This window comes from Ochotona curzoniae, unplaced genomic scaffold (genome assembly GCF_017591425.1).
Source record: "Ochotona curzoniae isolate NIBS_2020 unplaced genomic scaffold, NIBS_Ocur_1.0 contig_908, whole genome shotgun sequence".
Taxonomy (NCBI): domain Eukaryota; kingdom Metazoa; phylum Chordata; class Mammalia; order Lagomorpha; family Ochotonidae; genus Ochotona; species Ochotona curzoniae.
Genome location: NW_024466607.1, coordinates 12,031,876 through 12,055,206, shown reverse-complemented (window position 1 = coordinate 12,055,206; position 23,331 = coordinate 12,031,876). Strand labels below are relative to the sequence as shown.

Below are 23,331 nucleotides of genomic sequence, written 5' to 3'. Positions count from 1 at the left end.
GGCACCACAGCAAGATCCCTGAGCCCTGAACCATCGGCCCCCTTCCTGGCTCTGACTCTGGCACATCTTGCGCCTCACTGTACACTCTGAGCTGCCAGTACTTGATTATTCCTGAGGGAGACTTCACCCCACTGCAAGGTGCATTCGGTGGAGATGCTCCCTCCCACAGAGGAGGAGGGGAATTCCGTGGGACCTTCGACCTGCACCCACAGCCAGGCCAGCCAGACCAGGATGCCCCTCTGTGTGATTCAGACTCATTGGCCAAGGAGACCATAGGGTGGGAGTGGGGTGGGGTGGGGTGGTGGCTATGGTGACCCTTCAGAGACCCTGAATTTCTCACCCCTGTCTGGCTAAAGCAATCCTCTGGACACCATCACAGGAGGAATCAGGCCCCTTTCAGCTTCTTCCCTGGATCCCCCACAAGGCCAGGCCTGGGCGGGAGGAGCACTTGGTCCTGCAGGCACCTCACATCTTGGTCAGGCGCAGCACGTTGAGCCGCACGGGGAGGAAGGTGGCGCCAGCAGCATAGGCGATCTCCCGCAGGACACCCTCCCATTTCTTCTCTTCCTCGTTGTACCTGGGGGAGGGGGATGGCTCAGCTCCTTCCACAGTGAGGAGTACCCAGCAAGGAGGAATGGCTGGGTTGCCTTGGGGCCATCTCTACCCTCAAAGGACACCTCCCCCACAGACACCCACATCCACTTCCTAGGAAGGTCTATACTACACAGGCACAACACGTCTCTCCCCTCAGAATCCCCAAACTCATGTGCCCCAAGGCCACCTACAGCAGCTGTGTAGTGCCAAAAGTAGGCTTGGGGGACACCCCAGTGGCTGAGCCCTGTTCCTGATCCCCCCCATGAAGCTACCGGCCCCAGGAAGCAAACCAGCCTTAGCTCTCCCTCCAGACCATACCCTGACGGCCCCTGGGGCATGGGGGTTTTCTGTTCTTCCCCCAGGAACTTCCCCACGTTCCCCCGCCCCCCACCCAGTTTCTGACCACTTGCCTCACTGGGAGCACTTTCTCACCTCCAGATGTCATTGAGCTCCGTGGGCACCAGCTCTCCGGACTCAGTCTCCAGCGTGGCAAAGCCGCCAAGAGCATACAGGGTCCCCCCAAGGCTGACCAGGCTAAGCGAGCTGCGCTCCTGGGGGAAGGCCTCAAAGGGTGTCCACCTGAGAGGATGAGGCTTGGCATCAATTGGGGGCCTCAGCCAGCCCAGTGGGGTCCCTGCCAGCCAAGGGTGCCCCTCCTCCCCCTCTCTCCCTGGCTTTAGCTGTGCCCCGACTCCCAACTCCTGCCCTCTGGCATCCCAACCTTGCACTCTCACCCCCTTCTGCAGCCTCCTGCTCCTCTGTCATTCCATCTAACCTGCTCCTGGACTTGCCAGTATCTATCCCTGCTAACTTCCACCTACTGACTTAGGACTCCTGCCCCAGAGGGCCCAGCATCACCCCCAACACAACCCTGTGGCTCTACAGAGGCCTGGAGAGCCTGCCCCCTAGCCCTCTTCTGTTAACACCCAGTTACTCTCAGGGTAGGCTCACTGCTGCAGGTGGTTCTTCCCCACACGGCCCCCCATCACACCCTCCAAAGCAGCTCTCATCGAGGACCCTATGAACCACTGGCCTTCAGCATGGGCTGCTGCCCACAGGGCTTTATGCACCTGCACCTCTTCAGACTTCTACTTAGAGGGTTATCCATCCCCACGGCCCCTCAGCCTGTCTCCTGAGTGACCTGGTCCCCTCTGTGAGCCATGACCCTGTGCCTTCCCTTCCCCAGACACATCTGATCCACCTGTCTTGCTCTCCTACTCAGTATATAGCCTATGTCTCCTGCCAAGGCAGACACAAAGGGGACAGGGGTGCATGTGGTTGTCAGGAAGTGGAAAGGAGCGGTCACCTACTTGTTATCCACAATGCTGTACACCTCAGCCGAACTGGTCAGCCCCGTGTCAGTGACCCCGGCTGCCACGAAAATGCGGCCATCGTGGACAGTGGCACCAAAGAGTGAGCGGGCAGTCTGCATGGGTGCCAGTTCTTTCCACTCGAATTTCTTGGGGTCATAGACACACATCTTGTTTAGGCATTTCCTGTGGACAGGAGTTGGGGGTGGGGGCAGGAGTGAGTAGAGGGAGGCAGGGGCGTCTCCTGGGGCAGCCTCAGGAGCTCCTGTAGCCGCAGATTCACCCACCCTGCTGAGCCTCACCTGTCTGCGCCCTTGCCGCCAATGACATAGACGAGATCCATATGGGAGAGCACTGAGTGGCCATACACCACGTAGGGCAGCGGGTCCGACTCGCCCCATTTGAAAGACCTGTGGTGAGGGCAGGGCAGGGGAGACAGGCAGGAGGAGACAGGTGCCCAGCTCAGAGTCACCTAGCCAAGCCAACCACAATGCAACCCACAGTCTAGGATCTGCAGGCCCCTACGGGGTCACCCAACCCGTCCCAAGGGTCGAGTCCCAGCCCACACTCACAGCCTGTCGTAGCACAGAACCGAGTCCAGGCTGCGCTCGCCGTCCTTAAGCTCCCGGCCGCCCACCACATAGATGGCGTTGAGAGCTTCTCCCAGGCCAAAGAGACAGCGTGGCGAAGGCAGGGGTGGCATGCCCAGCCATTCCGAGTCCAGGTGGTCAAACTGCAGGCCAGACATACTGTCAGCTATGGTCCCAAGCCCAGCACAGCACAGCCCAGCCCTGTCCTGCCATCCCGGGTCCTGGTCTCCTGGTAGGACCTGCACAGCCTCTCCCACCATTATAGTACAGGGATGGGGAAACCTGCAGCCAGACTGAGGAGGGTCCTCTGGGAAGAAGAGCCAGTTCTGGCCTTGGCCCTTCCCCTTTGCAATATCCCAACCTGGACCTGCCGCTCCCCTGCAAGGGAACTTGCCGACATACCCCCCTTGGTCTGTAGGGTGCAGCCCTAGGCCCACATTTTTGGACAGTTTTCTGAGCTGACTGTGGTGGCACTGATGCACATGTAACAGCATTGTTTAACCTTCCAATAACCTTAGCAAGCAGGAAGAATAATACTCTATTTACAAAGAAAGGCCTGGGGAGAATAAACAATGGGCTCACACTGCTGGCCAGGCCCCTGGCAGAGCTGCCCCTCACCCCTCGTGCTGGTCGGGCCTCAATGACTGAAGCACTCTCCAGGCTCATTCCTGGCCCTGGTCCTTGCTCACCAAGCCCTACAACCAGGAACACTGCCACTTCCTCCTTCAAGTCTCCAAATTCCACCCCACTGGCCAAGCTGACCCCTACATGATCAGTCTCCAGCACTCAGCTGAGACCCCACAGTCACATCCCCAACTTGGACTGGGAACTTGGCTCTGCTGGTCTTCCTTGAGCCTCGGTATCCTTGTCCGTACAGTGTGAGGGTTAGGCAGATGGCCCTTCAATCTGGGGTATCCGGGCCAGGATCCTTTCACTGACCATGCTCTTGCTGTGCCCGGCCCCAACCGTTGTGCAAGAGCAGGGTCTCCAACATGTTCCAACCAGAGGGACTCATGTCCCCCTGGCAATACTTGGGCACCCAAGGGATGTAGCTCCTTGGTTGCTTCCTGGAACCATTCTCAACCCTCAGGCCAATGGCTATCCATCAACATCCCACCAGAGACCAGAGACAGGCCCCAAGCCAGACACAGGATTCCCCCCTACCCCCGCCCCTAGTGCTCAGAACTCATGCCTCCCCACACCCCTCCCGTCCAAGACTGGCCAGGCACCTGAAGGAAGTAAGCACTCATGGGGTCTTCCTTGTTGTCCTCGTTGTAGAAGAGACCCCCAGCCACAAAGATCTGGTTCTCCTTGGTCACCAGACTCACGTGGTTCTTGGGGATCTGGGTGGAGAGGGAGGCACAGTAACACTCATTGGCTGCTGGGTCGTAGGCCACGGCGCCCTGCTCGCTGACCATGAAGATGAGGTCCTGCAAGAACATGCCAAAGCGCAGCGTGTCATTCAGGATCCCAGGAAGAATGCGTTCCTCCTCTTCCTTCTCCTCGCCCTCCTCCTCTTTCTTTTCCACTTCGGTGCCCTTGCCGGCCTCCTTGGCGCCGGCTGCCTCCTTCCCTTTCTTCTTCTTGCGCAGTGTGGTGAGACGGCCATCATGCGCATCCTTCACCATCTGCACCTTGCGCAGCAGTTCGGGCTGGGCGCGCACGAGAGGGTGGCGCTCCACGCGGCTCTCCAGGAAGGCACGCGGCAGCAGGCGGCAGCGCACGCTCTCGAAGACCGTGGGCAGCGCGCGCTGGCGCTCGGCCTTCGCCTCGGCATCGCCACTGGATGCCCAGCGCATCACCGCCTCGAACACCGCCTCCTCTTTCTCCACGTTGAGGCCGTCGCTGGAGATGATGGCGATGAGCTCGTCGGGTGAGAGTCCCAGGAAGTCGGCGTCACGTGCCACCAGCGTGAAGCGCGCACAGATGAAATCACGCGCGGCTATGGCCAGGCGTGCGCAGTCGAGCAGGAGGCCCAGGCGGAAGACGGCCAGGCAGTTGGCGAGGCACAGGCGCTTCTGCAGGAAGGACACACAGATGGTGAAGATGGATGGGATCTGGAAGCGGTGCGCTGCGGCAAACAGGTCCTGGACGCTCGCTTCGTCCAACGCGATCTCCGACGTGTACAGGTAGTGCAGCACCTGAGCCACCACGTCTGGGGACACCTCTTCCAGGCGCAGCTCGCCCGCATTCTCTGGCTCGGCCAGGAAACGCGCCCGGAAGTAAGGGCTGCAGGCTGCGAGCACCAGGCGGTGGCACGGGAACTCGCGCTCACCGGCACGCACCACGCAGTCCAGGAACTTGCCGTGGTCCAGCATGTCTTTGAGCCCTTCCTGCAGGAGCGTCTGTTGGTAGAGCCGCTGCTCCTCTGCTTGCTCCAAACTCAGTGCCATGATGAGGGGCCTAAGGGCAGCGTTGCGGGACGCCTCTGTGTAGTCCAGCACTCCTGTGTTCCAAGTGCGCACTTGTCTCCCGGGTTATATATAGAGGTGGCCCCGGCCCTGTAAGGCGAGCCGCCCTGCCTCCCGCACATGACGCACGGTGGGGACAGCTGGGCAGAGGCCCCCTCCCAGAGCGGCATTGACTCAGCTGCAGAGGCTCATGGGATGGGGGTAGGTTGTCTGGGCCTTCCTCAAAGTTGGGAGTCTCATTCCAGCTCAACACTGACCCTGGACTCCTTGGATTGCGGGGTGACCGCGTGTGAAGAACCCCCCCAAGTCCAGGCAGAGGGGAACACTGGAGCCCTCTTCTAGGGTATCCATTCCTTTGTGCCTTGTGGAACTATCTGTTAGGGTGTTTCCATCTTCCTTGTTCAGTCTGCTTTGGGATTCCTGCTCAGTGAGCTTGGTTGGATGTGGCATTCACCCTTGGGGGGACCTTGCTGCCCACCTGTAAAATGGGAAGAGCTTCTCCTCTTTCTGCCCCAGGTCTGAGACCCCACCCCTCCTGCTTCTTACAAGAAAGCTCTCAGGCAAACAAGGTGACAACCCTTTAAAGGAGATAGCCCCTTTTCTTCCAGTGCAAACTCAGTGGGTTCCTCTGCTATGCAAGCAGGAGGTAGAGGAGAAAGTGCGGAGGTATGGAGACCAGCAGTACACGTTGGAGAGTGTCAGCCTGCCAAGGCCGCCCCCTCCCCCTGCTCTGCCAGAGCACTATGATCTGTTGGAGGGGTCCGACTCAGAGGCTTCACATTCTGGGGCAGAGGCCTCCTCAATGCTGCTGCTCAAAAGGCAGAACTCGGCAAGTCCACATTCCAGGACTCTGCTTGCCTGTGTGTGTTGCCCTGGGGCCACACGAGAACAAGGGCCTCTGGGAGCCTCTCTCCTGTGCGTGTGGCTTAAGGGGTCACAGTCAAAGCCCACCCTGATGACCGTTCCTCCCCCTCCCCACGTGCACGCGCACACACACACACACTGCAGCCTCAGCCACCAAAATTAACTTGTTCCCAAAGTGCCAGAGGCTGCAGCTGTGGGTTAAATTTAGCCCCCGGGATACTGGTATGAACTGTTAAGGGGCACTCCCCCATCATTCCTCTGAGTCACTTGTTTATAACTGCTGTCCTGCTGGGGGGCAGGGGAATGGCAGGGAGGGACAGAAGAGAAGACCTCAGGCTGGGCCAAGACTGAGTCACCTGCCCTTCTGTGAGCTCAGCAGCAGTCCCACCTGTGCAGTGTACCTGACCACTAGCAAGTCAAAGAGGGCCACAATCTTCAGTCAGACCCTGGAGGTGGTCCTATCTCTTGTCTGCAGGGCAAGGACTGGCTCAAAGAGGGCTGGTGGTCAACTTCCAGGTCAGCCCTGGACTTCAGACCATTTCTAGCAAGTACCATCAGGCAGAGGACAAGGCCCCGAGAGCCTCAGCAGCCTGTTCAGGATGCACAGCTGGCAGGTGCCGGAACAGGCTTCCGAGCAGCCCTGTCCATCCCTGAAGACTGTGGGAAAATCCTCGCTCACTGCTTTCTGAGCCTTAACAAAAACCTCCAGCAAACGTGGCCTCCTTTACCAAAGACTGGGGGAGACGGCACAATGAAGTTACGCTTACCAAATGCACATCCAATTTATATTTATCCAATGACTTCCTCAAGTATTTTTAGGTTGTGATTGGTCTCACAATGCTCCCTCCCTACCAGGCACCCTACTAGAATATTTATGTGTGACTCATTCACGCATCGAGAACCTACTGTGCTGAGAGGGTTCAGCCTGCAATGAATCAAGCAGGAATTCCTGTCTTTATGGAGCTCACATTCCTGGAGTTGGGATGGGGAGGGTTGCAGGGGAGGTTAGTCACCAATAGACGGTTGGTTGGTCATCTAGGGCCTTGGGCGGTGATAGAGTTGCGTGGTGCGACAGGTGGCGCTCTCAACAATATCAGGTGGAACAAGTTAGGATGGACTTGCTGGGAGGGTTCCAACGAGGGAAGCAGCTTAAGCAAAGGCCCTGGGGCAGGACAGCGCCTTAGCATGTTCCAGGAACAGCAAGGCGGTGAGTGGGACTAGAGCAGCGAACCAGAATGTAAGAGGAAAACTGGGTAAGGGGGAGAGTTCATAGGGGGTCACGTGGGCCTCTGGCAGCTTCTTGCTGGGGTGAAATGAGGAGCTACTATTTCAATGATTTTGTATGTGTGTGTGAAAAATGGAAAGGCATGCAAAAATAGAGAGAACACCCTCTCAAGTTTCTCAGGCCCCCATCAGCAGCTTCAGTGTAAGTCCCAGAGTCCTGGCCAATCCCGTGCGTGCCTCCTCCACCCCAGCAGCTCTCACGATCCTGAGAAGCCCAGGGGTTCAGACATGGGTGCAGAGGAAGAATGAGTTGAATCCAAGTGAAGATGACATCTCACTCCATTTGTGCTCGGTTCATTCTCACTCCAAAACTAGGAGCAAAGCGGGTTTTTTTCCCCTCATTTTATGGAAACTGACATTTTTTGTTTGCTCATCTGAAAGACAGACAGCTCCCCAGCACAAGCTCATCCTTCACAGGCCTCCAGTAGTCAGGACTGGTTCAGGGGTGCGCCCGGAGCTGGAAACTCAACCCAATCCAGCTTCCTGCCCTCCAGGGTCTACACAGGTGGGAAACTGGAGTTGGGAGAGGGGGTGTGGTCATTGATGTGGGAGATGGGCTAACCACCTGTTCCTGGAAACGGACATCTCAATGGACTGCAAACAGGGGGAGAGCTACTCGTGTTTATTAAAGAGCTGTGTTGAGGCAAAGGTGACAGCATATATTTAAAGGGTGTAACTTGCTAAATTTCTCCAGGTGTCTATATACCCACGGAACCACCACTGACTGCCACACTCAAGAAAGGGGACATGGTCATCACCCACAAAAGTCTCTCCTTCCTTCCTCCTGAGACATTCTGAGTCCAGTCACAAGCCTGCCTTCTGTCCCTGCACTTCACTGGTGTTCCTAGGGTTTTGTACAAGAGGAATCATGCCCTACATTCTTCTGTTGGCTGTCTGGCTTCTTTGACCTAGATACCTTCCACCTGCTGGGTCACCCCCAAAATGCATGCAATGGCCAGAGTGGGACCAAGCTGAACCCAGGAGCCAGAAACCCTATCTGGGCTTCCCATGTGGGTGGCAGGGTCAAAACACTTAGACCATCTCCTGCTGCTTTGCTAGGTATATTAGCAGGGAAGTGGGACAGCTGCGGGGACTCAAATGGGATGCCAGCGTTGCAGGAAGGTGGCTTCACCCGCAGTGCCCTGGCATGTCCCTCAGGAGGCTTCACTGCAGGGTGGCCTGGCCACGTTGTTTGTTCAAGACCCCTTAAATTTTTCCCTCCCTCTCAGGCTATCAGATCCTTTAGTTTCTGTCCCTGGTTTGGAGAACAGAGCTGGTTGGCCAGCTTTCAGGGCTGAGGGCGTGGCAAGGGCTGCCCACTGAAGATGCTCACCCTTCAGGTCTCATCCAGTGGGCTTGCTGGCAACAGGATGAGCTGACTTGACATGATGGCAAGCAAAGCAAAACAAAAAACCCTCTTGTGTGGCCTTCAAACCACACTGACTTATCTGCTCATTCTCTTTCCCATGGATATTTTGAAGTCTCCTTGTGTCAGCTGGACAACAGCTAGTCCCCACAGAGAACTGCCTTTCCCCTCCTCCGAGGCCTCCAATGGTCACAGGCCTGAGCTCCCATCTTCCCAGGTGACTGTTGTCAGCACTGCGACTGTCTGCCCATCTGGTCCTTCTTGCTCATCATAGCACCCCAATGCTGAGCACACGGATGGGCAGCACTGATCCCTGCCATCCTGGGCTGGTGCTGCCAATACTGGCACTCGTGAAAAGCCCAGGACCTCTACATGCCTCACACGGTTCAGGGACCTTCACTGACAGTGTTGCCTGTCAGTGTTTCCAGGAATTTAGCCCACCTTCAAGATGGAGACACAGGGAGGTAGGTGTCAGCTCATACTGAAGGACCTGCGTTCCAGTCCCGGCTCTGTTTCTGATTCTGACTTCTTGCCAGGGCACACCCTAGGAGGCAGCAGGTGATGGTTCCAGTACTTGGGTCCTATAGGAGACTTAGGTTCGAGTTGGAGGCTCCTGGCTTTGCCCAGAGCCAGATGTGGTAAGCATTTAGGAGAAAGAACCATTGGACGAAAGAACTCTCACACTGCCTTTCAAGTAAAATGTAAGCAAGCATTTTACAACAATCAAAAGCAGGTAAGATAGGGAGGTGGACTCTGTGGCTGCTCTGGGTGCAGGTGCCCACAAGTCACCCTTGCTCAAGTCAGCAAGGCACAAAAAAGAGGCCGGTCAGGGGACAGGAGTTGAACTGATTTTATTCCCTTCATTCTTCTCACTGGGGTGCCTGCAGTTCCATGCACCCTGGGACTGGGGAATCAGACATCAAGGACCCACATGTGGGGGGGCGTGGTCCTTCTGCCATCACCAAGCCCCTCACTGTGGAGACCCTGGTAGCCTGAGCCAGAGACAGGAGGTGCAGTCCCCAGCCCTGTGACCACCAGGCTCAGGGCTCACTCAGCATTCTGACCATCTCTCCTCTCCTTAACACTGGACCAAGACCAGCATGGCCAGGAGAGCAGGGGCCCAGGCACAGGCTGACAAGAATAGCTCAAGGGAGGGGGCCCTGCAGATCTCCATCACAAGTAGTTGCGATGCCCCCAGTCCCCTCACCCCAACATGCGAGTGCCCAGGAATTTGACAAATAAGAAGAAAATGCCAGAGCTGGCAGAGCAAGAACCCTGTCCACACTGGCTCTGCTGAGGTTCTGTTATTGCTGCTGGCCTCATGGTCAGGCTGCAACGAAGCACCCAGCCACGCTGGGCCAGTGAAAGAGAGCGTTAGCACCAGGGACACAGAAGCCTCCCAGTGGAGGGGCAGGCTGGTGACAGCTCCAGTGACTATGTGACCAGTGTCCAGCCTTCCACCTGCCCCCCACAAGGGTCAAAGTGGGAAACAAGGGTCCCACTTCTGCCTATTTGTGTATGGCCTTGAACAGGCCCACTCATGCTGTAGTAGGGACCAATAGGTGACAAGACCACTTGTCCCTAGGAGAATCTTTATGCCAGGGACACAAGTTGGGAGGACCTATGGGGCTCCTGCCTGTGCCCTCCAGGGAAGGGAGACCCGGGGGGGAGGGGTAGATGTGAGTCAGCTCCTGATGAGATGCCTAGCACTAGGATCAGAAGGTTAAGAATAGCAAAGGGAAATGGAGACCCTGAGGACGCCATGGAAGCCCAGAGATCAGGGGGTGTCGGAAAGGACAAGAGCCACAGTAACCAGGAGCCTAAAAGTGGGCACTGTCCCCCCCAAGACGCTGGAGCCCCTAACCTATCATGAAGGAGCTACAATGTCCCCTGTCTTGGGGAAGGATCCACTTTCCAACCCCCCCAAACCCAGGAATAACAGGGGTGCCTGAGGGTGCTGTCAATAGGCTCTGGTTTAGAGGTTCCAGCCGTAGCCCCACAGACTCCGCCAGGCCAGGCCAGCTGCTGGCGTTCACCCCCTCCCAGCCCAGAGGACGTGTGGTGGCGTGTGGCTTGCCACAAATCCTCAAATCACTTGGGCACCTCAGGTCTGCCCGCATCTGTACAGAATAAAGTGCTTTGTTTATTGATGATTGAAATGTCCCCAGCCTCCGGGCCTCCCAAGGAGGTCAGAGGCATTCAGTACCCCCTTCCCACCAGCCCCCTTGGGCCCAGGCCTCTTCCCACTCAGGCCATGTTGGGGCAAGTAGGGGGTGGAGGGCGGGGTGGGCAGAGGGGGTGGTAAGGTGCAGAGAGTATAACGAACAGAACCATATAAACACAATGGGAAAGAGCTTAACTAGGAGAAGTGTAGCTTATAGAACCTTCCTCCCTGTTTCAAAGGCAGGAATAAAGACATTATAAATGACAACAAAAAAAGGGGGGGAGGGAATCCTATTAGTGCTGGCCTCTTGGGGGCAAGCATGGGGCCACAGGCTGGGCCGCTCACCCACCCCCTGGGCCTGAACATGCAGGCTCTACTCCCCACCCACCACTGCAGAGGCCAGCCAGAGAGGGGGGACAAGGATGCTGGGACCTGCCAGCCAGGGGTGGGCTGTGGTCAGGTCCAGCAGGGAGGTGAGGCCTTCGGAGATGAGAGACGGATGTACACCTCTCCACACCAGGGTGGCTGCTGAGGGATGGGGTGCCCTGTGCATGACAGCCCCGCCCAGCCCCACTGGTAGCACCTTGAAACCTTAAAGTATGCATCCCACACTCAGCTTCTGAGTCCCAACCCAGCCAGAGACTGGTTCTGGATGCCCCTGGGGACAAATGGCCCGCAGGGGAGTGTGGCTGGGGGTCAGCATCCCGCCCCATGCCCCACACTACCAGAGCTGAGCCTGTGGCCCCCATCAGCTTCCCCACTCCCAGCCCACACACTCAAGGCCTGCCTGGGCCCACAACACCTCCAAGGATGTCACCCCAAAGTGGTCTGGTCAGGCCAGCTGCCTCCAGCACTCCTCTCACCTGGAGTGGGGTGCTGCTGTGGCCCCTCTTTTCTTGTTCCTATACTTTGAAAAAAAAAAAAGTAAAGGCTTCAAGGAGTGGCAGAAAGGAGGGCACCATGCAGGTGTGCTGTGTGGCCAGAGCCTTAACGCGGAACCCGGCCAGCCACCCTGGCCCAGCCTGCGGCCCTCCCAAAGTGGACCCCGCGCTCCCAAGCCTAGCAGGTGCAGTCCGGCCCTTAGTTGCTGGCATTCAGCCTGCCGCTACTGCTGCCACCACCACCAGTGTTGGCCACAGTGGGGAAGAGCGGCGGTGGAGGTGGCAGGTGTGGTGGAGGTGGCAGGGTCTGGGTCAGGCCGGGGAGTAGGGGCAGGGCATGGGTCTGAGCTTGGGTGGGGGGCAGGCTGGGACCAGCAGGGGGTGCGTCACTGGCCAGTGGGTGGCTGACACGGAAGCACTTCTCCTTGTGGGCCTTGAGCATGTTGGAGAAGCGGAAGCGTTGGCCGCAGACGTCGCATGGGTATGGCTTCTCGCCAGTGTGCGTGCGCCGGTGGCGTTTCATGTTGGGCCGGCTGGTGAAGCTCTTGCCGCAGATCTCACAGATGTAGGGCTTCTCCCCTGGTTGGTTGTGCAGCGGGCTGTCAGTTGCTGGGGAGCAGCCAGAACCCAAGCCCTAGGAGCCTCCCCAGCCAGGGCCAGAGGGAGAAGGGGTGTGACCAGGCCTCCTGGAGCACTCCAACCCTGCCCCTGCCCCGTCCCCACCAACCCCGCTGGGTCTCCCCACTGTGCACCTGTGTGGGTCTTCATGTGCTCATCAAAGTACTGCTTCATGTTGAAGTCCTTGCCGCACCACTGGCACATGAACTGCTTGTGGCCGATGTGGATGCTCATGTGCGAGCGCAGCTGGTACTTGTACTGGAAGCGTTCGTTGCAGTTCTGGGGGTGCAGGTGCGGGGAGGGTGAGGCTCGGCACGCATGGGGAGGGGTTTCCGGACAAGGTGGTAGGTGTGTGTGAGGACAAGCCCAGGAGAGGATTCTGGGGGCTGTCTGGGCAGGTATGCATGCACATGAAGATCTCAGCTGGGGAACTGGGTTCTAGAGCTCCGTCATCCCCTCCTGTGGTCTCCCACCTCAGCTCTCCCTGCCTAGGGTGCTCCTGGCCCCCACCTCTGGGAGTCCAGGCCGACTTCCCATGCTGCATGTCTGGGGGGTATGGGGTAGTAAGCGGCACTTTGGGGGGTGGCAGTGGAAGGGCCCCTGAGCTTCTGGCTCCTGCTTTTCCAGCAGCTGCTGGCCCTGCTCCCCGTCCCCAGCTGGCAGCTCACCTCACAGCGGAAGGGCTTCTCCCCGGAGTGCTGCAGCGAGTGCACCTTGAGCGACATGCTACGCTTGAAGGACTTCCCGCAGGTCTCGCATGTGAAGGGCATGTCCTTGGTATGGGCTGTGGGGTGAGCACCAAGGCCAGTGTGTCTCAGGGTTCACCTCGACACCACCCCCATGCTGGACCCAGATCCTGCCTTCTGGAACAGACCTGTGGGCTGCTTCCCAGGAAGGACCCCTTCCCTCCAGGCCCTTGGCCAAAGGAAAACAATCAGGGCTGCCTTGGTCCAAAGCTTTGGGGAAAGCTGGAAGCCAGGCCCTGGGTAGGACCAGCTTCTGTCCAGACCCTAGCCAGACCACCGGCTTCCCCCTTGATCTCCCTAGGCCTATGGAACAGGGCTCACAATGGCCCAGCTGTGAGGGCTGGGGCTTCTACAGGGCGTGGTCCAAGGAAAGGCCTTGGCCTTGGGCCCAGGACAGGTGAGAAGCAACAGACTCTTCCCAGGATATCTGAGAGGAAGGCCTGGGCTCAGGGACCGCCTGGGAAGCCCAGCATGCTTGTGACTAAGGCGTAGACCCCAGGGTCCCAGTTAACACCCAACAGTCCCCAGCCTTGTTCGGACAAAAGCAAGAAGTGCTGGTCAGGGTCCTGCTGTCTGCATTGGCCACCTCTGCCTCGAGTCCCAGGCTCAGAACAAGTTCAGGAAGACGACAAGAATTCCAGTGGGGCCCATCTGGATGGCATGGCCCAAGCACATTAGAGGGCCTTCTGACTGAGTTCAGGAGTGGCTGGCCCTGGCCAGGGGGCAGGCCATATCAGGGAAAGCCTGGGCCAGTCCACATGGCACTCCACGTAATTCACAAGGATACCACCCCACGCCAAGACATACAGCTGCATGCCAGCTGGATTCTGGTGGCCTCTTGACGTCTTGTCCAGGCACTCACATGTGCACAGCAGTCGTGGCCTAAGCCTGTGCAGGCTGCACCTGCCACTGCAGCCTGCCTCACCAGGACTCCCAGCTCACCCCTCACGCTGCCCTTGGCCAGGTGCAGCCAGAGGCTGGTCCACCCATGTCTTCTGCCGTGTCCCCCTGCAGTCCAGGCTTACCGACCATGTGCTTGCGCACGTGAGCCATGGTGTAGAACTTCTTCTCGCAGATCTCACACGAAAACTTCTTCTCCGCATAGCCATGCACGATCTTGTTGTGCTCGTGGAGGGACCAAAGCTTCTTGAAAGCTTTGCCGCACGTCACACACTGTGGGGAGTGACAGCGTCAGGCCTAGGAGCCCGAGGCAGGACCCTTGCACAAGTCACACGGACCCTCTGGAGTCTCAGTGTCCCTCCCTGACACATGCTAGAGAGGGCGTAAGATCCAAGGAACAGCCAGATCTGAGGCTCCCACAGTGCAGTAAGGGAATGTTCTAACGCACTTACCTCGCCCACCACAACTGCTGCCTGGGACCCTCCTCCATCTTGGGCTCAACTAGAACCAGGGGTCATCTCTTCCAGGGGCACAGAATGGGAACATGAACACTGCTGAAACTCATGCTCTGACACCAGACAGCCCTAAGGGGAATGGATCCCCACAGGACTGACAGGGAAGGGACTGCAGGAGGCCCTGGGGCCTAAGGAGCATGGCTGTGGGGACCACATCCTCCTCCTCACAGGCCTTCAGGAGGCTGGAGGCCAAGACCTGGGCAAAAACTGGGTCAGGGTACCCATGTTAAAATGGAGGCCCAGGTATTTGGCAGGTGGCAGGCGAGTGGGAACAGGTGCTTGAGAGCAGAGCAGGTTACTACGCAAACCCCCAGGTAACACTTGTTCCCCAAGGATGCTGCAATTAGCAATTAGCTTGGGCAATTAGCACCCACCTACCTGCGGCTTAGAACCACCCTTAGGGATCCCAGTTGGCTTGCTGCCCCACACACCACCACCGAAAGCCAGCCCCTCTCCCCTGCCTCACCCTAGCAGCCCCTGCCTGCCCTGCCAAAAATGTTCAGCCCATCCTTCTTCTCCAGGCCCAGGCCTGTAGAAGCTTCCTCTAGCTGGACTATGTTTTGTGGGAAGTAGAAAATGGTACCCCACCCCCTGGTCCCCTCCCTCCAATAAGCCTGTCCTCCCTTCTTTTGTGCTTCTGTGCAGTGCAGAGCCTGTGAAGCTACACGGTGGCCCTGCTGGCCTTCCTGCAGCCCAACGGATGTTAAAACAGTCTGACTCATCCCTCCCTGAGGCTGGCTGCCCCTGGCCTCAGCCGCTCCCAGCTCTTATCCCATATCCATGGTCTCCTTCACCGCTGTGGCCAAGGGCACTGTGGGTTCCAAATCCTTCCCGTGTGCCAAGGCCCAGCTCTACCCCGAGAGCCACGAGCCGGGGTTGGCTGGTCTGACGGTCTGGGGGCTTAAGCCTGCTTTGCCCCCAGGGTGGGTGGGCAGCACCTGGAGCCCAGGGAGGCCCACCTGGATGTTGCGCTCGCAGTCTGTCTGCCGGTGCAGCAGCAGCTCGCTCTCCAGCAGGAAGCGCTTGCCGCACTGGTCGCAGATCTGCATGCGGCTGTGGGTCACGTTCATGTGCTTCTCCAGGTACCAGCGGTTGTTGAAAACCCGCGGGCACTTCTGGCAGGGGTGGTGCTGCTTCTCCTCTAGTTTCACCTTGGCCCCCAGCCCGTCAGGGGCTGGTGTGCTGCGGGCCGCTGCAGACACGACCCCGGGAGGTGGCTTCGGTCGCTTCCCACCCCGCCGCCCAGGCTCCTCTGGCTCCGGGCTGCTCCGCCGCCGGGCACCTTCCCGGGACCGTGTGGCCATGCGACTGTGGGGAGTGGGCTCTGCCTGGCTGCCCCGGCGGCCCCCAGAGCCTGCTGGCCCCTGCCTGGCCCCGGCCTCCCCTTCTTCCTCCTCTTCCTCCTCCTCCTCGGAACTCTCTGGATCCTGCTCGCTGTGTCCTTCCTCCTCCTCCTCCTCCTCCTCTTCCTGTTCACTGTGCCCTTCCTCCTCCTCATCTTCCTCCTCTCCGGGACTGCCACCCTCTTCCTCCTCCTCTTCTTCCTCCTCCTCGCCCCCACCACTACCACCACCCTCTTCTTCCTCCTCTTCTTCCTCCTCCTCCTCTTCTTCCTCCTCCTCCTCTTCTGAGTGTCTCTGCAGCCCATCGTCCCGGCCCAGCGCCATGGAGGCCGGGCTGGTCCCAGTGCCCGGCTTCCCCTCGGGCCCCGTGGACACGTGCAGGGTCTGGTTGTTCAGGTTCACCTCCACAATGATCTGGGATTGCTCCTGGCGCCCGTAGCTGCCGGGAGCCCCGAGTTCTTCCTCCAACTCCTCCCCACCCTCCAGCTTGCACAGGCTGGTGGGGGGTCCGCCAGCCTCTTCCACAACACCTTCCTTCTCCTCTTTAAAGAAGGGCTGGGCTGGCCCGAGGGCTGTAGGCACTGGGTCCCCAGCGGTCCCCGCTCTGTCCTCAACGCGCACCGAATAGGGGTCAGGGCCCTCACGGGCGTAGATCTTGGGTAGGCCGGGGGCGTCGGCCTCCTGTTTGATGTCACAGTAGTAGGGTGGTGCGGCAGGGGCACAGCTGGCCACGGGCTGTGCCAGGGCCACAGTGCTGGGGCCCGGCGGGCCTAGGGAGCGGGCGTCCAGCAGTTCCTGGCAGGATGCAGCGATGTCGGCCATCTGCAGTAAGGAGGCAGCGCTGAGCACCTCGTGGACGTTGGCCGCGTTGACCAGCAGCTTGGATGTGTAGATGAAGTTGAGGATCTGCTGCAGGCCACCGGGTGCCAGCGCCTCCAGGGACAGCTCCACACGCTGCAGCTGCTTGTTCTGGGTGAAAAGCGAGTGGAAGAACTGGCTGTAGGCGGCCAGCACGCCCTTGTGCGCAGGGAAGACGCTGCGCTGGGGCACCAGCACCAGGTCCACGTCGCAGAGGTCGGGCTGGAAGAGGCGCTGCTCGTTGAGGCGGCCCATCAAGCAGGCGAAGTGCAGCGCCACGTCCTCCACCAGCGAGAACTCGGCCGCCGGTGAGTCGGTTGTCTTCTCAACCAGCAACTGCCAAGGGGGTTGGGGGGAGACAACAGAAAAGCTCAAGGGCTGTGGGTGGCCACCCCCACTCACCCCTCCCCACTCCACTTCCCAGGCAAAAGGAGCCTGAAGGCGAGGACTCAAGTCCACTTCAGCTGACCCTCTGGGCTCAACCTCAGATTGACCGTGACCTTTTGAGGCTGATGGTCAACTCCTGGGGTCAGACCACTCACTCCCAGGCCTTTGGCTTTTTCCCTGTGAAAGGAGACGTCCCTGCAGGCAGGCAGAGGGGCTGGGAGCAGGGCTTCCAGTGATGGGACCATGACAATCCCAGGCAAGTCGGGACACAGTTGTCACCCCAGGAGGGGCTTGGTCATTCAGCCAGCATTTCCCGGGCCCCGTGCTCTCATGTGCCAGTAAGAACAAACTTGCCAGGGCCCAAACGCATCTGGTTAGGCCCAGGTGCTCGCTTCTGGCCTCTCAGAGCCAGCTGGGCAGCAAAACTGCAACATTAGAGCTCTCACCACACCAGCAGTGAGCTTCAAGGCCTAGGCCCTGAGGGCTGCTGACAGAGAAACCAGGGCCTGTCACTTCTCCCTGCTTTATCCATGGGGACTGTGAGACCCAGCCTAAGCCAGGGCTCAGGGCCACGGTCGCACTCCACCTGTCCACCCCAGGGCCTGCCCCAAGCGCCCTGCTTGGGGGCCATGTTTGGGGGCCCTGTTTGGGGGCCATCCCACATGGGAAGCCCTGTGAATGTGCCCGGTCAGCCCTGGCTCTCCCACAGCGGCCTCTGCAATCGCTGAGCAGCAGACAGGCAGCCTGCCCGGTCCCCTGCACACGGCGCAAGGTCAGCACCTGCCAGCCACCTGCCTGGCTAAACCGACCCCACCAGCTCTAGGTTCCAGGTCTGAGTCTGCCCAGCAGTGTCAAAGCCTCCCACGTGTGTCTGGCACCATGTGCAGGGCCACAAAACCAGCTGGCTACTTAGTCGCCAGCACTTCCCCCGAAGGGCCAGGGATGGGCCCTGGTCTACTCCCTCTACTGTGGGCCCTCCAGGCCAGTCTTGGGGATGCCCAGCCTTGGCAGGGGTGGCAGTGTCTAGGTCCACAGTTCCTCCATCACTTCATCCACCTCCATCTATCTAGGCCTCAGCGGGAGGCAGCATCTGCCCTGCGCACTCTCTGGGCCCCTGGCCACAGACACTCCCTCTTCTCTGAATTCAGCTACCACACCCCTTTCTCCTGTCCTGCCCAGCCCCCCACCCACTGGCCCAGAGCTGCAGGGTCATCCAGGCCTGGCTCACCTAACTCACCCAAGGGGACCAAGCCCCTTCCATCTCCTGATTTTGCTTCGGATTCATTTCCTGGGACCAAGCCCCACTGCACAGATGGGGGCATGGCCATTGAGCACAGGAGGGTCCCAAGGGCCGCAGCTCTGGCCTCCCAGCTCCAATCAGCCCACCCTTCCTGGCCAGACCAGGCACCACACCGCCTTGGCTGACCTTTCAGTCATCTGCAGGGGGCGCCCCTGGCCCCTGCACCTGCAGGCAGTGAGGGCAGAACTTCCTGAGGGGCCGACAGGAGTGAGGGACGTGGCCTGGGCCGGGACTTGTCAGGGCCCAGCCTGCTGGCAAGCTCCCCTCAGACCACCAGGACCCTGAACTCTCCAACCACCTTTCCTGGAATTCCTTCCAGTGCCAACTCCCTGGGGTAAAAGGCGACCTTCTGTGTGCACATCTGGCCTAGCCCTCTGGCCGCAAAGACTGTTGTTACATAGGAGCCCCAACCAAGCTACCAGCACCCATGGGAGCCCCTCACCCTGGCTGCCTGGGCCCAACGACTCCACCTGGACTGGACCCCTAGACAGGGCACAGGCAGGCTGAGCAGGAGCTAGCTTCCTCCCACAAAGGGCCTCCCTAGCCACATGTGCCAGCTTTCCGCAGCCACTATACACACATTGCTCAGCCAGCTGCAGCCACAGGCACATACCACTCCAAGCCCTGGGCACCTCGGGGGACTGGCTACAGGGCAGGACCAGGAAGGCAGTCAAACCTTGGGGGTCATCAGGGTGTGTGGGGGGGTGCAGGTTTCATATGCTCAAATCCTCTCCCTGAGTCAGACTGGGAACAGGTGCCAAGAACACCTGCAGAGACTGCCCAGCCTTCTGCACCTGAGGGGTATCTGGCCCCATTGGCAAGAAGCCACCCCTCCCCCCAAGCTTGGTGAGGTGACCTTTGCATCCTTTTGCACACCCCGACTCCCACCCAGAGCCTTCCATCTCTGGGTCTGGGCATCAAAGGGCAGGGGGAGTCCCAGGCTGAGCGAGGGGAGGCTGAGGGTACAAGCTCACGACCTCCAGGTTCCTTCTTCTAGGGAAGGGGTACCCCGTCGACCGCCCCTAGCCTTCCCTGGGAAATAGATTCAGAGACGGCGGAGGACCGGCCCAAGGTCACACAGGAGTTTGGGCTCCGGGCGCCCCCCGCCCTGAGGCCCGGCCCTCGCGGATCCCCAGGCAGGGCGGCTCCGGAGCCCACGTGGCCCAAGGCCCGGGCGGGAATCCGACTCCCCCTTCCCCCCTCATCACCAGCCCGAGGGCGTCGCCGTCCCGGGCGGAGGGAAGCGTCCCCATCCGCTGGAGCCCAGGGAGACCTCAGCCTCTCGCGCCGGCGCCCCCACCCCAGGAATTTAACCCGCTCCCGGCCGAGCTCCGCGCCATTAACGCCGCACTCCTGGCCCGCGGGGACCCAGCCGAAAGGGATCGCAAAGACCCGGGGGAGGCGCAGACCCCTGCAAGACCCTCTGCACCCCGAGTCAGGGTGGCGGGGCGTGCGCGCTCGAGGGCAGCGCTGGCAGGTGGGCGGATAAGCGGGGGGACAGGCAGGGCCCTGCGTACCATGATGTCGTGGCGCTGGGGGCTCACAGGGCCCCGCGGGATCGCGCTGCCCCCGGCGGCCAGGCCCGGGCCGCTCCATGAAGCGCCGCGCTGGGGGCCGCCCCCGCGCAGGGCCCCGCGACCATGGCCCCCGGGGGCGCGGCCGGGCGGGCGGAGGCGCAGGGCCGCGGCGAGTCCAGCGCCGAGCAGCTGCGGCCCCAGAGCCTCGGGCGCGGCGGGCGGGGGGCGCGGGGCGCCGATTGGAGCCCGCGCGTCAGCTGGGGCCGCCGTCTGGACGCTTAAAGGGCCAGGCCGCCCTGCGTGCCGGCGGGGGGCGCGGACACGCGTGGCGTGCGGCGTCCCCGCGTGGCGCTCCCCCTTCCCCCCCACAGGCAGGCCCCAGGGCTCACATCCCAGCGGATGGAGACCCCGACCCCACCCTCCCAAGAAGGCTCGGGCGCTCCGTGTCCTCTCTTCTCCTGGGAAGTTCGTTCGAGAGTCTAACCTTGGTGCCCGCCAGCTGTACCATCGAGACGGGGGCCGGGGTCGGAGGCTGCGGAGAAATCCGGAAGCCGGGCGCGCCAGGCAACCCCACCTCCCCACCCCCAACCCACCGTAGAAAAGGCTTCCCACCCGCTGCCCTGAACCAGCGGATTCCTGAGGGACTGAACCCTGCTGTGCCCACCATCCCCACCCTGTCGCCTCGCCAGCTCCGACCCGGGGGTGAGTCTGGGGACTTGGCTCCCGGGGACGTACTTACCTGGTGGCCTCTGGCTGCCCCAGGCTGTCCCCACCACAGCTGCGGGGATCAAGGTGGCGGTAAGGTGGGGCCCAGGCCTCACTGTCCCACCCGGAGCCGTTTGACTGTGGCGATGGTCTGCGCGCTTGCCAGGGTGGTTGTGTTGGGGAGCTGCCGCCAGGCTTGCGGAATGCTGCTCTGGCAGGGCCAGAGTGGGGGCAGGGGTCTGGCGGTGCTGGCACTGTGGGGCCCTGGGTCTGACGGGGGCAGGTGGTGACTGGCCCACCACTGTGGAGGGGAGGCACCCACGTCCTCGCAGGCCTTTCACAAGCTGTCTTCCCTATTGGGGGGGTCACTCTCACCACATGGGCCGACCTGTGCACCTGTGTGTACATCCAAGTGGGGGGCAGGGCGGCTTGGAACAGCTGATGAGCGAAGTCCCTTCAGACTGAGCAAGGAAGGCCTCCAATCAGGGCTATCCCAGAGCCCCGGAGGTGAACTGAGCACGAGGGCCAGGGGAGGGATGCATGTGGCAGAGGGAGGACGAGGAAGGGAGCCGGGGACGTGCCCCCCGCCCCCATAGCTGGGGCATGCACAAGGCCCTCGGCAGCTGCAGGGGTGCCCAACCCCTAGGGGCTCCCAGGCCAGCGTGGCCCACAGACTCCTGACTAGCTACTTACCCCTTGGCTGCCTTCCCTTTCTTCCTCCTTCCCAACTCACTTCCTCCTCCGACTCACTGTGGCTCCTGTCACCAGCCTGGAAAGCTGGCAAGAGAAAGACTGTGTGCCCATTAGTTGGCTAAGGACATTGAGGCTTTATGGCCTGCAGCCCCTAGATGGGGGGAGCTCAGGGCAGAGTCCCAGCTCTGGGAGGCAGCAGGCACAGCACATCTGGCAGGGCCTTAGTCCAACAGCCTCTCTCCTGGGGCTGCTGCAAGCTGAGGTCGGGAAGTTAACATCAGAGAGAGCCAAGGAAGGGGAAAGATCTCCTGGCAGATGGAGGCAGCGGCACAGGCCAGGTGAGTTCAGCACCTGCAGGGAACTTGAGCTGACGGGGTATGGAGCTGAGATTCTTGTCCACTGACCACAGCTAGTGTGGTTGGTAGGGGTGGCCACGAGACAGGGAAGAATACCCTGTTGGCCTTGGTGAAGAATGCACAGGGGAACTAGAGCTCCAGGATGGCATGGGCAGGCTTCCTCAAGGGGTAGATGGGACTGAATTACTGGGGTAGAGTCTGCCAGGCTAGAACTGTGTGGCCCAGGGCGAGTCAGGAGTCATTGAAGCTGCCAGTAAGGCAGAGCTCATCGGTCCAAGCCATTTGAGCTGTAGCCCCTGCCCGTGGAGGTCAGCTTGGGGGTTTCCTCACAAATTCTTGAAGTCTTCAGCAACAGGGGTGCCCACTGTGCTGGGTGTCCCCAGACTGGCGAGGCCAGATTCACCCTCAACTGAACCTGCCATGTGCTTGTGTGTTCAGGATGCCCACCTGGTTAGGGCTCAGCCTGGGGGGGGGGGTGATGCAGCTGTGTGACTGCACTGGGGGCAGGACAGAAGACGCCAGGCCAGGCACACCCCAGGGCCTGGGGCTGTGAGCATGGCAGCTGCCTTGTCCTGGCTCTGCTGAGCCCAGCATTAACAGACAGCAGCTGCTGGAGGTGGGGGGATGGGGGACCTAATGCTAACCAGCAGAGGGCCTGGTCCTTTCTCCCAGTGCAAACATCAGGCTCTTGGTATTCAAGGCCTCCCTGGCAGCTTCTAGTATCCCCTCCCATCCTGCTCACTCAAAGGCCCCTACTACTAACAGCCCCGTCCACCACACAAACCCTGAGGGACTTTTCCATCACAGTGGCAAGGCCTGGGGAGGAAACACCCCAAACCTCTCTGCCACGTTTAGTTCTAAGCATTTAATCCATGCTTCCAGCAGGGAGGGGTCCCCGGCACCCAGTGTTTCGGATGAGGAACTGAACTGTAGAGAGAGGTTAAGCAAGTTGTCCTACTCTGTTACCCAACTGGGAAGTAGCAGAGTAAACTGGAAACTGTCCGTCTGCCTCTGGCTCCTTTGCCTATAGAGATCCTTTCATTTTTTTTAAACTGCAGTCCAGTCCAATTAGGCAGGAGGCAGGGAGCTTGGTGGCAGTCCTCCATGAGCTGTCCCCGGGACCCTGGCCAGGGGTCCTGAGGCTGGTCCTGTGGGAGGCAGCTGCTCATCACCTTCCTTGCCCCAGTGGCATGCATTTTCTCACAGCGTCAACGAGCTGAGAAGCAGGCAGTCTTACAACTTCCCTGGCACATGGCAGGCAGTGTCTGTTCCAAGACTGCTGGCCGCTCAGTGTTACCCCGCTGGCCTCATGGATCCTGGTGATGGGAGATGCACCCCTCCCTAGGATAGCCAGAGCATTTAGTGAATGGAGCTGGACCTGATGGACTCGAGACAGGAGGCCCAAGTGCTTGTCCCTGGTCCCAGATTTAGCACAGCTCACCAGAGGCCTTCTGATTCATGAGGGGGAGATGAAGTGAGCCCTGCCTCTCCCTTGTACCAGGATCTCATGGCACTGGTGAAGCCTGGAGTCTGTCCCCAGGAGCTTGCAGCCTGTACGGTCACAGCACCACTGGGCGCCCAGCACTCCCGTGGCTGACCTGAGCAGCAGCAGGGGCCATTCCTTTAGCTGAAATCTAGCCTTCCCTGCCTAGTTTCACCAGCCTGAACCCTTGCTGAGCCCCGAGGCCTCCAGCTTCTCTCTTGCCTCACCCCTGCACGGCTTCCCCCACCCCCATCTCCTGCTTACAGCCTCACTCCTTCACAAGCATCAGGACCAAAGCCCGACCCACGTCCCCAGTACTATCCCAGCCAGCTCCTCGCTCTTGGAACATCATTACGGATCCTGGAATTCACTAGAAATTCACTTCATCAGATTTCTTCAAGGCAGACTTGAGCATTGTCTATTTGAAAGGGAGGCAGGCTCGGAGA

The 23,331-nt window shown here is 60.0% G+C and overlaps 2 protein-coding genes across 2 annotated transcripts; both read right to left on the bottom strand.

Moving 5' to 3' along the window:
• Positions 1 to 465: 465 nt before the first annotated feature.
• KLHL40 (kelch like family member 40) lies at positions 466 to 16,786 on the bottom strand. Its single transcript, XM_040994938.1, has 7 exons — positions 16,782 to 16,786; positions 3,724 to 4,920; positions 2,477 to 2,637; positions 2,207 to 2,314; positions 1,905 to 2,090; positions 1,027 to 1,173; positions 466 to 577 (listed from the first exon to the last, which is right to left on the bottom strand). Exons 2-7 carry the CDS (start codon positions 4,885 to 4,887, stop codon positions 466 to 468), a joined length of 1,878 nt encoding a protein of 625 aa, XP_040850872.1. The 5' UTR covers positions 4,888 to 4,920; positions 16,782 to 16,786.
• On the bottom strand, positions 11,311 to 16,714 carry ZBTB47 (zinc finger and BTB domain containing 47). The gene is made up of 5 exons (XM_040994939.1): positions 15,203 to 16,714; positions 13,854 to 14,001; positions 12,751 to 12,866; positions 12,217 to 12,361; positions 11,311 to 12,043 (listed from the first exon to the last, which is right to left on the bottom strand). The coding sequence occupies exons 1-5, from the start codon at positions 16,697 to 16,699 to the stop codon at positions 11,664 to 11,666; spliced, it is 2,286 nt and encodes a 761-aa protein (XP_040850873.1). The 5' UTR covers positions 16,700 to 16,714; the 3' UTR covers positions 11,311 to 11,663.
• Positions 16,787 to 23,331: the final 6,545 nt, after the last annotated feature.

Bases quoted from the DNA above. Each gene is read 5' to 3' on its own strand.
- KLHL40 (XM_040994938.1), bottom strand. From the start codon at position 4,887: ATGGCACTGAGTTTGGAGCAAGCAGAGGAGCAGCGGCTCTACCAACAG. The intron at 2,638-3,723 runs GTGCCTGGCCAG...TCTGGCCTGCAG, and splicing joins TGAGTGCTTACTTCCTTCAG to TTTGACCACCTGGACTCGGA. The intron at 1,174-1,904 runs GTAGGTGACCGC...TCATCCTCTCAG, and splicing joins TACAGCATTGTGGATAACAA to GTGGACACCCTTTGAGGCCT.
- ZBTB47 (XM_040994939.1), bottom strand. From the start codon at position 16,699: ATGGGCCGCCTCAACGAGCAGCGCCTCTTCCAGCCCGACCTCTGCGAC. The intron at 14,002-15,202 runs GTGGGCCTCCCT...CACTCCCCACAG, and splicing joins ACTGCGAGCGCAACATCCAG to TGTGTGACGTGCGGCAAAGC. The intron at 12,867-13,853 runs GTAAGCCTGGAC...CTCACCCCACAG, and splicing joins CGTGCGCAAGCACATGGTCG to CCCATACCAAGGACATGCCC.